Raw genomic sequence first — 12,896 nt, forward strand, 5'->3', positions numbered from 1 at the left:
GGCGGCGCCCCCGCGCGGAGCTCGTAGGTGCGCGTGCTGTAGCCAAACTGCAACACCGACCCGACCGCGATAGGGATGGGCTTGCGCGGCTCCACACGCTTCCCTTCGAGTCGCACCCCGTTGGTGGAGCCCAGGTCAAGCAGCACAAAGCAGACGTGCTCCTTGTTGAAGATAAGCGCGGCGTGCACGGAGCTGATGGAGGGGTGCTCCAGCACGTAATCGCACACTGGGTTCTTGCCAAAGAGGTAGTACGGAAACCTCTGCAGACCAAGGGCGGGATACGGCACCTTGCCTCGCACACAGTGAAGATGGAAAGGCCGCGACGGCAGACCCGCCCATGCAGGGCAGCGGAAAATCGACGCTTGCTTGTTCAGCTTGACCGGGTCTGTCGCGGCGATGATGTGCGGCGGCAGCGACTGGGCGGCCTCGCGCAGCGGGATCGCGACGGCCGGGGGGGCCTGCTCGGCATCTGCAGAGACGCTCTCCGCCGCCCGCGCTAGCTTCGCCACGTGTGCTTGGAAGCTGCTCATGGTCACCTAAAGCGCCACCCGTGCGGACGACGCACACCTACAAGAGAACAAGGGAGAGAGAGAGTCGAAGTTCAATCAAGCGCGTACGCACCGGTAGGGGCATTGCTCAAGTGCGCTGCGCGCAGTGCACGAGTCGCGTCGAATCGTTGCCTCTCCTTCTCCTCCTCATCGCTTGTCATCATCATACTACAGCCGCCATCACAGCCAAGGACAACACGGTAAGCCGCAAGTGCGGGCAGAGAACGTACAGCACGGCAGGCTGGAGAACGGGAGAAGAGGAGGAAGAAACGAGAGACCAGCCTTCATGCAGGCGCTGCAGAGCTGGACGGAACGTTGCGCTGTACGGTGCTGCGCCGGAGCATGTGTCAGTTGGCGGCCCCGCGCATACGGAGATGAACAAGGGGGTGGTGACGCTGACGCAAGGCTGCTGTTTGCAGACCGGAAGAGGGGGTGGAGAGAGAGGGAGAGCGGACCTCTGACTTATGAAAAAAAAAACGTCTGCTACATCCGCCGCGCGAGTGTGTGGCGCACTGCGAAGACGCGCACGCGCACAGGCCCGTGCCCGGCCATGACGGTGCCACCCGCCCCGCACAAACTCATACGGCGCTCTTGCCATTCCACTTGATGACGTTTTCCTTGTGCGCCAGCGAGCTGTTCCGGCGCGGGTTCCATCCTCGGTAGGGGTTGCGCAGATCGCGCATCACCTTCGGCTGCATCGTGAAGGGGTGCGGAGTGCGCTTGTGGTTCGCAAAAACCATCTCGCCGCCGCGACCGAAGAAGTCCCATCCGCTCGCATGATCGTGCAAGCCTTTTGGAATCGGTCTCGGGTCTCGCTCGGCGTCGGCGTGGCTGCCCGTGAAGGCGTCGCGGCGACGCTCGTGCAGACGGACATAGTCGCGGCGCATCGCGTCATCGGCGAGAGAGGTGAGCGTGGCAGCGCTGGATCGTCGACCGGGCCGGGTAGGGGCGTTGAGGTCCCCCCCTCTGAAAGCAGAGGCAGCGGTAGGGGCATGCCACTTCATGTCAAGGAGGGACGGTGCTGTGGTGCTCGCGGTGTTGGCGCGCGTGTGGGACTGCAAGGAATCGACGCTGCCGTTGGGCGCCACCGTGTCATCCGACTTCATCGTGGCGCCAGTGGAAGACGCCGTGGCTGAGCGCGAGTAGTTCCTCAACACAGCACGGCCCTCGAAGATAGCGCAGCTACTCGGCGTGTTGCCTTCGCCCTCTGTGGCAACGCGGCGCACCACCTCCGGCGGAAACAAGTGAGGCAGCAGCCGCACCATGTCGTGCCGCCGTGCCGACGAGGAGCACAACGCAAATGCGGCATACCCGAGCGCCACCAACTCCGCCTTCAGAGCCTGATGCTCAGTCGAGACGTACGCTGGCGCCTTGCGCTGCGAAGCCGCCACCATCATCGGCGTGCGTGCAAGGAGGTCGAAGACGCGCTCGGCTTGTCCCACCTGCAGCAGCGCCGGTCCCACGGCGGCCATTACGAAGTCGGTGAGTACCATGTCATCTCGAAGAAGGAGAAGGTCATCAAAGAGGCGAACCACGGTGACGGGGACAGCGGACGCCGACAGCCGCAGCTCGCGCTCATCGCTGGCGGCGTGGGATTGCGACGGCCACTGTTTGTGAGCGCGCTCTTCGGCTGTCGTCGTTGCGGAAGCGGGTGCCGACTTCCTTGCTCGCACCAGTAGCGGCGCAGCGGCGGCGGGGAGGGACGAGAACAAAATGTTCAGCGTGGTGGCATCGAGTCGAAGGACTGGTGCTGTGATGGGCTTTTCGCCGTTCGCGGATGCAGATAACGGGCCATCGCTACTTCCTATGGAAGACGGCAGCACTTGAAGGTCAGCGAGGGTAGCAGAGACGTACACTTTGGCGGGCCTGCCCAGGAAGAGGTGGCAGAACACGGAAAGAGACTCCTTCCAGCGCCGGTGGGACGCGAGCAGGTTCAGCAACTCGTGCACGTCCTCCAGCGGCGGGGGGCGCGTGAGACGGCAAGGGTTGTCATCACGGCAGCTGGCCATGGCATCCCCGTCAACGGCAGATGCAGCTTCTAGCACAGGGCCATACAAGTGCTCCCAGCAGCAGAGCGCATCCCGAAGCTGCGAGTGCGAGCCCGACTCACTGCCGCCCCGGCAGAGGCAGCGAAACAGCTGGCGCACCGCCTCGCGGCTGAGCGCTTGCAGCATTGGCCGTGCTGGCGGCGCCGCTGAAGAGCGCGGCGTCGCCTGCTGGCCTTCTGTTCTGCCGGCACCCTCCGAAGAGGCAAAAAGATGTGCGCCACCAGGCGACAGGGCCGGCGTCTTTGGGCTGGCCGTGTCGTGGAAGAGGGAGCCGATCGTCCGACGCGATGGCGAGCCGCGAGTGGTGGCGTGAGGGTGGTCGTCAGTGGCGGGTGCACTGCCTGCCGGCGCACGTGCATCACCGGCGAAGTTTTGCGCACGCTTCCAATCGCCTCGCCGAGCCGCCGCCTCGGCAAGCCATCGTCGCGCGTCGGCGTCCTCGATGCGGCTGCGGTGGTGCCGTGATGCCAGCGCGCCATCCGCATCCTCTTTGGTGCCATCCACCTTCAAGTAAGTCTCGTACAACCTGGTCGCCTCCTCCAGCTGCGCGTGCCGGCACAGAACAGGCAGCAGCAACGACGCCATGTGCTGCATTGTCGCCGACGAGAAGCGGAAGCGGCGCGTAGCGAGATGGAATGTGTCGAGGGCGCCGCTCGGCTGGTCAAGAGCGCAGTACGACCACACAAGGGTGACCCACAGGGAGCGGTTTGACGGAATCTCACCAGCGTAGGCCCTGTCGCGCAACGCGTCCACAGCTGGAAGTATGTCGGCGGCCCCTTCACTGCCTGCTGGCATCTCAGCAAGCGTGCTGGGCAGCCGCTGGCCGTCGCCGCCAAAGACCCGGGCCTCTGCACCGTCGACGCCCCCACGTGACTGCGTCGGGCACGGTGGCGCGAAGGCAGATGACGGAAACGTGGCGCGCTCAGCGTAGGGGCCGCGGTGCTCCACCATATCCCTCAGCACCATTTTGAAGTGCTCGGGGGTGCGACCGAGGCGTGCGTAGCCGGCATTCAGTACCTCAAGAGCGCGAATCCAGTTATGGCTGTCCAGTGGCAGAACAAGACGCCGATCGATCGCCTTACGACTGTACGCGGCGCGCATGTCGGCGCGGTTACGGAATCGCGAAGCTGCTACCGCCCACGCAGACGGCTTCCAAAACTGCGTCGCGTAGGAGCCATGACGGCCAGACACCTGAATAGACGGCATCGTTTGCGGCGTCACCTGTGAAACGCCGGACGGGGCGAGAAGAGGGAGGAGGGACCGCCCCACCTAATCAAGTCAGCGGCCCAAACAGCGCCGCCGGCAAACTAAAAGGACAGACGAAAACACGCAAAAAAAAGGGGGCGAGACAGCGTCGTGGAGTGCCAGGAGAGGAGGTAGCAAGGGGGTGGCGATCAAGCACATGCTCCTCCCTCTGCGCGTCACAGAGCCAAGCCCAGTTGCTGCGCCTCACGCCGCCGCCGTTGGCACCCGATAAGTCAAGGGAAAAAGAGGGGAGTGATCGATGAAAGAACGAGAATGACGATGGAGTCGCACACCAAGACATTCAAGCGAAGCGCCGTCCGTGGCGGCAGCACGACTTCGCTGCAATTCTCCAGTTTTAGCATTATTCTCGGATGCGCAGCAGCGGGCGCCCTCCCCCCTCACTCCACATGCGCGGCGCACGCACGTACGCGTGCCTTCCTCTGTGCATGCATGTTCAATGCCGAAACTCCCCTCAAGGCAGTTCTTGTTTTGACTGCATGTGTGCATGTCTCGTCAGAGCACCACGTACGCATCCACACAGCCCTTACGCGCGGTCGGCGAGCGAAAGCATGGTGAGGCACCTGCTCCTATCTGCCGCAACCACCCTTCCTCTCCGACGCCCGTCCACTGCGCTCAGCCTCAGAACAGGAGGGGACACCCCGACCGGCAGCGAGAGCGGAGTTCAAGCAACGACACGACGGAAATAATAAGAGCGCCGCAGTGTGCGATGTGATCCTTCTCAGATATCTTGGGGGCTTTTCGGTGTGGGCGCGACTACGCCCGCCTCGCGCTGTCGCTGCAATCATCGTCCACCTCCCCCCTTTCCGCCGTCAGTTAAAACGGTCACTTGGTCAGTTGTGGTAAAGAGGCTTGTGCGGCGGCTGTGCCAAGCGGGCCCGGCTTAGCGCAGCTTCCAGCGACCGCATCGTCAGCCCCGCCTTCTCCACCTTCTTCTGAGTCTTGGACGTCTTCGTGGCGATCTCGAAGAGCAGCTCGTTGTCGTGGAAGCACTGCCGCATCTCCTCGATGAGAGCGATGTTGACCCTGTGAAGGCGCAGCACCAGCCCCTGAATGCGCTTCAACTTCGCGTCAACGATCACGTCCCTCTGCGCATCCTTCGCGACAAGCTGCTCCTCGAGAAAGCGGATGCGACTGCGAAGCTCGTTCACGCTCTCGCCAGAACCGGCGCCGTCGCTGCCTCTGCGGTTCGCCATCACAGCAACGTTTGCGAGAGACCGCACAGCCTCCATCACCTGGGTATCGCGCACGGTAGCCGCTGGATCTTTGATCTGCAGTGGCTTTCCCTGTGTCGCCTGCGCTGCAGCGCTCAGCAGACGCCAGAGGTGCGAGTTGATGAGGCTGCCGCGGTCCTTGGCCTCGTCCAGCTCATCTTCGAGAGTATTGTTGCTCTCGGTTAGACGGGTCAAGCGCTGCGTCAGCTCCGCCTTCTCGCGGTCCGCCTTCTCCTTTAGCTGGCTATAGGAGTGCTGCAGGTTTTGATGCGCGACGTGCAACGCCGTAAGCTCGGATAGGTAGTCGTCACCGCGGTGCTTCTCCAGCAGCCGCGTCTGACTTTGCTGAAGCTGCGAGCGTAGCAGCTTCACCTCCTGCTGCAGCGCCCCGTGCTCTTCCTCGACAGCGCACATGAGCTCCTCGGCTTCGCTCTTACACCGAGCAAGCGCCTTGATCTTGTCCGCCTGGGCCTTGTTCTCCCCCTCCAGCTCCCGACAAAGACCGTCTAGCTCGTTGAGGGATGCCTGCGTTGCCTCCAGAGCTGCCTCGCGCTCCTTCAAGAGCTGCTGAGTGGAATCTAGGGACTGCCGCAAAGAGACAAGCTCGGCAAGGGCGCCAGTGCTGGGCAACACCTTGCCCCCACCATCACGGCCGCCAGCCTCGCCCGCGAGCTCGGCCCGGGTTTTGAGATCGCGAACCTCTTCCCGCAGTGCATCATTCTGTGCGGTGAGCTGCGCAATGATCATGGATTGCTGTTGCTGCTGGTTCATCAGCAGAGATGGGCCAGAGGCGGCGGGCGTGTGCTCGCTCAGTGACAAATTCGTCTGCCCGATATGGGACAGCTGCGCCTCGTACTTCCGTATCTTCAGCTGCTTACTCCACAGGTAAAGCGTCTGGGCGATGAGGAGCTTCCGCGTGTGCCGCAGTGCCGCCTCGAGCTCTCGCATGCGCGTGTGCGCGTTGGCCACCTCGTTCACACATACCTTGTTCTTGATGCGCTTGGCGCGAGAGGCGAATTGCAGGGTGCTGCGCGACTCGTCGGCGCTCTCGATGGCGGGGGTGATACAGCACAGCACGACCGTGAACGAGTTACCTCCGATGGCGGTCTTCAGCAAATGGGTGAGCCGCGAATCCCGGTAGGGGATGAAGGATGCAACACCGCCGGTGTGCGGATGACTTGCCTCGCTTGCCAGGCGGTCGATGACGGTGGCCAGGGTTGTGAGAGATTTGTTGATGTGGCCACCCTCGATCATACGCAGTCCCGTCGCACCCGTCTTCGCCACCCGCTCCGAGCCCGCCAGGTCGACCATGTTCAGCGTTGAGATGACCTTCTTCTTGTGCTTCGCAGCCTTCGCCCTTGCGGTTGTTCCGGCACAGCGTGCCGCTCTACGGCCCGCGTGGCTCGTGCCGCTCAGACCCGTCTGCGTGGACGAGGCGCGTCCGTCATCCCCGTCGTCTTCCTCTTGCGTAGAGAGGTCCTCATCCTCGTCTTCTTCCCCGTCAGCCTCCGAGAGAGCGTCCTCGATGTAGTGCGAGCGCTCCACCGAGACGCGTATCACACAATGGGAGCGGCTGGAGTGCTCGTTCATCGCCGTCGCAGCCGACACCCGCGACGCCGCGTGGGCGTAGATGATGCTGATGCATTCCTGCTCCGACACGACCTGCATGCGAAGGGCGTTGTGCACGTACACGCCGTACGCATTCTCGCGAATGCTGAGCACCGGCGGCGATGCCGAGAGAGGCGCTGTGGTCGATGGCGACGACGCAGACGCCCATCCGCGAGCAGAGGTGGCGGATGGTGCACCGTTGGCACCGCCCCCACCGGCGTCACCGCCTCGGAGTAGGTCGCGCAGCTGCTCGTTGTAGATCTCCAGCACAGAGACAAACACTTCCGTGTGCATGTAGGGCTTCTGTTGCTGCTCCGCACCGAGCGCCTCAAAGAGGTCGTGGACGGCAAGGCGGATAAGCCCAGGCGAACGGTTCGCGGTGTCGCCGAACATGGTGTACGACTTGCCGCTCCCAGTCTGGCCGTAGGCGAACACAGTACCGTTATACCCTTGCGCCACTCGCGCCACGATGTTGCCACGCACATTCCGCTCGTACACCTCTGCCGTCGTCGCGGCGATATCGTAGACACGGTCAAAAGTAAAGGCGCAATCCGGCTGGGCGATCTCCGTGAGGGATGTCGCGTCGACATGCCAGGCAGTCCTCGACTCGCGAATCTCTCCACGGATGGGGCGGACACGGACGGCCACCTCGATCGAGCTCGCCGTCTGCTTCGAAGTCATCACACAACCGATGCTGATAGAACAAAAAGAAAACGAAAGGTAAACCAAGGATGCGTGCCTGTGTCTCTGTGTGTGCGTGTGTGTGTTTGCGCGTGTATGTGTGTAAAGCAACGTGTCGTCGGAAGCCGCACCGGAACGAGCGAAGAGAAGAGAGGAGGAGAGGGAGGAGGGCGGTGCAGCGAGTCGACTCGGTCTTGTCGCCAAGCGCCCCTTCGCCTTCCCTTCCAGTGAAGTACCGCCCTCTCTCTACTCTCTACCCGCTTGTTTCTGGTATACACATAGATGGTGTCTATGCACTTCCGCGCAACCCTTGAACGAGGTAGCCACGCGCCAGCTGCGTACCGCTTGTGGCGAGTGTGATCGCCTCTCTAAAAGATGTGTTACACGACGGCTTGCCGCTTCCTTGTTCTCTTTTTCTTCTTGTGTATGAGTCTAATCGAATGGGAGGGAGGGGGGCACGTGCGCTGCGCTCTCAACGGTTGCGTTCCATCACAGCCATGCACACCCCGCTCCTCGGATACGTGAAGGCACACACAAACACACGGAGAGGCGAGAAGGGGCGACAGAGAAACCAGTGTTACCTTTCCTTGTGCCTTCCTGTTTGAAGAGTATGCAGCTGCGCATTAGGGGCTCTCGTGAAGGGGCCGAGTTGACAGAGCTGCGGTGTCCAGCCGGGCTTGGCAAGACCCGAAGCAGGCGAGGAAAGAGGAAGGGGAGTGTCACAGGCTGCTGCTATGACGGCAGGGGGGAGAGTGCGAAAGCAGGAGGAATGAGAAAACAAAATCGGAAGTAAAAGCAGAAAGGAGTCGCTGGCAGTCTCTCGCACAGACTTGCTACGCCGTCACACACACACACACACGAACACAACGCTTATCGCACTCCCTCTCGACGCTCTTCCATGCCGTCTCTACGTGGCACGGGCTCGACTTCGCTACACCCACAGAGGCACATGCAGGCCTGCTGGCGTGCACACCACATCATGCTGGGCGGGAGGGAATACGCATAAACCGAAAATAGACGGCAAGAGGAAGGCTGGCAAGAGAGACCAAGCGAGGCGGCTGCCCTTGCTTGTACCCCCGCCACCACACGCCGCCCGTGCTGCCTTGTCCCGCCCCAGACCACAATCGGTGTCGAGTAAAATGATCGCCCCTTCGTCCTTTGCGGCTCTCGGGCGGTTGTCTTTGTCGTTTCTTTGTTGCTGTTCATGGTGAGAACGCACCAATCAAAACAGAAGCGTGCCTCGGGGGCGAGGCTGGAGGGGATCGAGGGAGAGGGAGGGGGGGAGGGGCAAGGAAGGTCGGAAGGTGCACGGCTGCCTTTTTCCTCTCTATCTCGTACACACACAACACGCCAATACGAATAATGATTTTAAAAACGCAGAAAAGACAACAAACGGCTCGCTGTGATGTCAAGACGTTTGCGGGAAGGAGGAGGGGGGCGGAAGCGGTGGCACGTGAAACCGACCGCCACTGTGCAGAAAACCGCCACAAGCCCAAGAGAGAGCAACATCGTCGCAGGAGAGCGGCCGAGAGGGCGATGTGGGGAGGGGGGCATGCGATGTGCTGTATGTGTGTCTGTGTGCATTTGCTATGACACTGTCTTCTCCTCGACCTGCACACCCTCCCCTCCCACCAGCACACACTGCCCTTCCGGTTCTGTCCGCTTTTCGATTTACACTTGGCCTCCCCTCACTCCCTCTGCTGCATGTCGCGCTCCGCTGCTCTGCCACTGACATCGTTTGTTTTGTGCTGTTTCCTGGTGGCGGTTCGACAGAGAGTGTCGTTGCTTCGGCGTCACACGCAGCATCATCCACACATACAAGCGCACGCAAGCATTCATACATATGCGCAGCCACTTCTCCTCTCCTTTCATCGCCGCAGAGTATCCGCCCTACGACGCTTAGTTGTACACCATGTACTTGGCAGTGGCGCTGAACTTGTGCTGGCCTTTCACTACCTTGTTCACCGAGTCTAAGAAATCCTTCTCGGTGATTGTCTTGCGGCGGGCGCGGATGGCGAACATGCCAGCCTCCGTGCAAACCGACCGCAGATCAGCGCCGGTGGTGTTTGGGCACAGCCTGGCAATCAACTCGAACCGCACATCCTTTTCGCACGAAAGAGATCGCGAGTGGATGCGCAGGATGTTCGTGCGGCCCTCCAAGTCCGGCAGGCCAATCTCCAGCTTGCGATCCATGCGCCCCGGCCGGGTCAGGGCGGGGTCTAGCGTGTCGGGCCGGTTCGTCGCCATGATTACCTTGATGTTGCCGCGTGAGTCGAAGCCGTCCATCTGATTCACCATCTCCAGCATGGTGCGCTGAATCTCGTCATCGCCGTCGCCGCTGCCGCGGCTGCCGCCGACGGCGTCGACCTCGTCGAAGAAGATAATGCACGCCTTCTTTGTGCGCGCCAGCTGGAAGATCTCCCGAATCATGCGCGCGCCTTCGCCAATGTACCGCTGCACTAGCTCAGAGCCGATCACACGAATGAACGTGGCATCCGTGCGGTTTGCCACGGCCTTGGCCAGCAGCGTCTTGCCGGTGCCGGGAGGGCCATAGAGCAGCACGCCCTTTGGGGGATCAATGCCAAGCTGCGTGTACTTCTCCGGGTGCGTTATGGGCAGCTCCACCACCTCACGAATGCGTTCAATCTGCTCCTTGACACCGCCGACGTCGGCGTAGGTCACGTCGGGCTTGTCCTCTACCTGCATCATCGACACGGATCGGTCGATGCGCGGCGGCAGTGGGATCTCGATCTGGATCTTACTGTATCCCATGACAATGCCAACACGCATGGACTCCTCAATATCTTCTGGTGCAACACGCTCGCCGATAGTGACAACGTACTTGGCGTGCTCGCGGATGCTGATCACATATCGGGCATCGTCTTGGCCCTTGTTGAGGATGCGCTCGCAGCGGCCAACGTGCAGTGGATTTTCGCGCTCTAGCACCTTCTGGTCACTGTTCAGGTCCCACTGCACAGCAGGCGCGAGACCCATCTCACTTTCCTTCATGCCGCCCATCTTGTTCAGCTCCTCCACGTGCGACTTCACAAACTCCTCGAGTTCCTTGATGCTTGCGTGGTAGGGGCCGGAGCCGTATAGGTTCAGCAGCGCGATGTCATCCTTGTCTAGCGGGATGATCTCCTTCTCCTCCTTGTCGTCCTCCTTCACGCGGACCGTGTTCTTGGTCTGGCACGCGCCCTTCTCGTTTGACATGGCGCCGGTTTTGGCTGTCGAGGAGAGCGATGGGTGTCACTTGAAGGAAGGAGAGTGCGGTGGGGACGAAGCAGGTGGGCGCTATGTGTATGCGGTGGGGTGTCCGCAGCACCCTCTGTACTTTTGCCTCTGCGTCTGGGTCTCTGTCTCTCCGCCTAGCTCACCCACGTCCCAGTGATCCCGAGGATGTTCGTTTTCCTTCGTTCCTTCTTCCACTGAATCTGTGTTTTGCTCTTGAGCGAGTCTGCTGCTGCTGCGGCGGCGGCGGCACTCCTCCTTCGATCAAGTAGTAGATGAAGGAGGGAGAGCAGAGGCGAGAGCAGAGATAGAAATTGGCGCAGACGTCCCCCAGATGACGCGTAAAACAACTGCAAGGCACACAACTATGAACAGTACTCACCAACCAAGGCGCACCCATACACGGGCAGAGCAGCAGGCAGTCGCACAAACCGCAGACACACACACACACACGCACACGCAGAGAGGAGAGAGGCGAGAGGCGGATAGGGAGAGCGAGCGCAACGGGCAGGGTGATGGGGTGGCAGATAGAGCGCGCCGTGCTGCGAAGCGTTTTCCGAAGATGGGGAGCTAGCAGAGAAATCCCTTGTCACGGCAGCGCCAAAAAGCCAAGTCTGCGCACAGGGGCATACAAGAACAACAACAAAAACGAGTGGTCAGCGAGTCGGTGGTACGATGCTTGCGTTGTCAGCTCCTGAATACGCACTGCTGCTGTCCGACAAGGGGTACGAGTTAGGAGGGTCCATGGAGATGTCCACCCCGCATGCATCAGTGAGCTTGTCAGTGTATTTGACCGGGTCGTTAACAGCAACCAGAGCGACGTTTAACAGAAACACCAAAGCCACGACGCCAAAACGCGTACGAGATCGTCAACCGAGAAGGCAAATGTGTAAGAGAAAAGGGTGGCGGTAGTGCCTGCTGGCGCGCATGATACAAAAACATCTAGTGACTGCGCGCAGCTGTCACTCATCGCATGCCGCCACCCTCCCACACACTCACACTTCTCCACCTCTCGGCCTCCTTCAGCATCGAGTCTGCAACTCAGAGAAGCTGCAGCCTGTCCGTCTCGCCTCGCTGACAAACACTCAATGCTACAGAGATGAAGCACCAGAAGGCGGAGTACAGGTGCAGCGCGCATAAGGGGCCTTCGGGGAGGGAGCGGGGGTAACGGCATCTTCTCGCCTGTCCGTATGTACGGGTGTGGGTGTTGGTTTGTCTTCTCCGTAAGGAGTGTGGGTGACCTGCGCACGCCAAGGCAAGCAGGGTAAGCACCTCACACGGCTTGGCATTTCTTATCCGCCCCTGCCCGGTGCCCCGCATTTCGACAAGCACGCGTCGCACATCCGACGGGCCTGTGAGTCTGTGGGGGACGGGGGACGGGGGACGGGGGACGGATAGGAAAAGCGTGCGGCGCCGCCCTGCAACCACGCAGCCCCCCTGAGCATCCCCTCTTTTCGATGTGTTTTCGCTCTACTTCGTGCAGCCTCCCCCCCCCCTCTCCTCCTCCATTGTGTAGGTGTATTCGTGCGTACTCGTCTCCCTCTCGCTCGCTCTGGGCAAACTGTTTGGGGTAAGCGACTCTGCACATGGGCACGCCAACAGAAACAAAAAACAAAGGGAGGGTGGGGACAACCAAAAAAAATGCAACACGCACACGCGCACACACACAAAATGGGAAGTGCACTCGCGACGTCCTCATCCGTCCGCATGAACGCAGAGAGCCACGCAGGTGAAAAACAAGAGGGAGGGAGGTGCCGAGACGACCGCCCACGCCAAACGATAGGCATCAACGCAGCCCACGGCAACGCACGCTCACGAACATAGCGCATCAGAGGGAAACAGGGATGCGTCATAAAACATCCAAGTTCGTATCATCCGACGGACGCACAAGCGTCCACCGACGCCGAGAGCAACTTAGACGAGAGCCGATGAAGGAGTGGTGGTCACAAAGCCAGCATGGGAAGTGGGAGGGGGAGGTCAGGTGGCGCATTCTGTAGTTCACCGCGCACCGCCTCTTCCTTTCGATTCGTTTTTGTGGGGGTGCTATGCATGTTCCGTTCTTCACCCACGCCGGGTCGGCCGCTCTTTGCCCCGCTCGCTCATCCTCTGCGACAGCGACGCAAACCTCTACTTCGCGCGCGCTCGACTCTTGCCCGTGTCTTTCTGCCGGTCCCATCCGGGCAGCGAGCCCGAGAGCAGCAGCAGCAGGTGGGGGGGGGGGGGTGATGACCGATACGTAATGCATACACTGAAACCTGCAGCACAGAGACAGAAAGGGAAGGACAGACGGGCACAGACCGGCA

The 12,896-nt window shown here is 61.1% G+C and overlaps 3 protein-coding genes across 3 annotated transcripts; all 3 read right to left on the reverse strand.

The window, feature by feature from the left end:
* Window positions 1-1,126: 1,126 nt before the first annotated feature.
* LDBPK_220420 (hypothetical protein, conserved) lies at window positions 1,127-3,802 on the reverse strand (the record flags this gene model as incomplete). Its single annotated transcript, XM_003860744.1, has 1 exon — window positions 1,127-3,802. One exon carries the CDS (start codon window positions 3,800-3,802, stop codon window positions 1,127-1,129), a length of 2,676 nt encoding a protein of 891 aa, XP_003860792.1.
* Window positions 3,803-4,692: 890 nt separating this feature from the next.
* On the reverse strand, window positions 4,693-7,362 carry LDBPK_220430 (kinesin, putative; the record flags this gene model as incomplete). The annotated part of the gene is made up of 1 exon (XM_003860745.1): window positions 4,693-7,362. One exon carries the CDS (start codon window positions 7,360-7,362, stop codon window positions 4,693-4,695), a length of 2,670 nt encoding a protein of 889 aa, XP_003860793.1.
* A 1,899-nt stretch (window positions 7,363-9,261) lies between these two features.
* LDBPK_220440 (proteasome regulatory ATPase subunit 1, putative) lies at window positions 9,262-10,575 on the reverse strand (the record flags this gene model as incomplete). Its single annotated transcript, XM_003860746.1, has 1 exon — window positions 9,262-10,575. One exon carries the CDS (start codon window positions 10,573-10,575, stop codon window positions 9,262-9,264), a length of 1,314 nt encoding a protein of 437 aa, XP_003860794.1.
* Between the last annotated feature and the right edge of the window lie 2,321 nt (window positions 10,576-12,896).

Source organism: Leishmania donovani, chromosome 22, assembly GCF_000227135.1.
Source record: "Leishmania donovani BPK282A1 complete genome, chromosome 22".
Taxonomy (NCBI): Eukaryota; Euglenozoa; class Kinetoplastea; order Trypanosomatida; family Trypanosomatidae; genus Leishmania; species Leishmania donovani.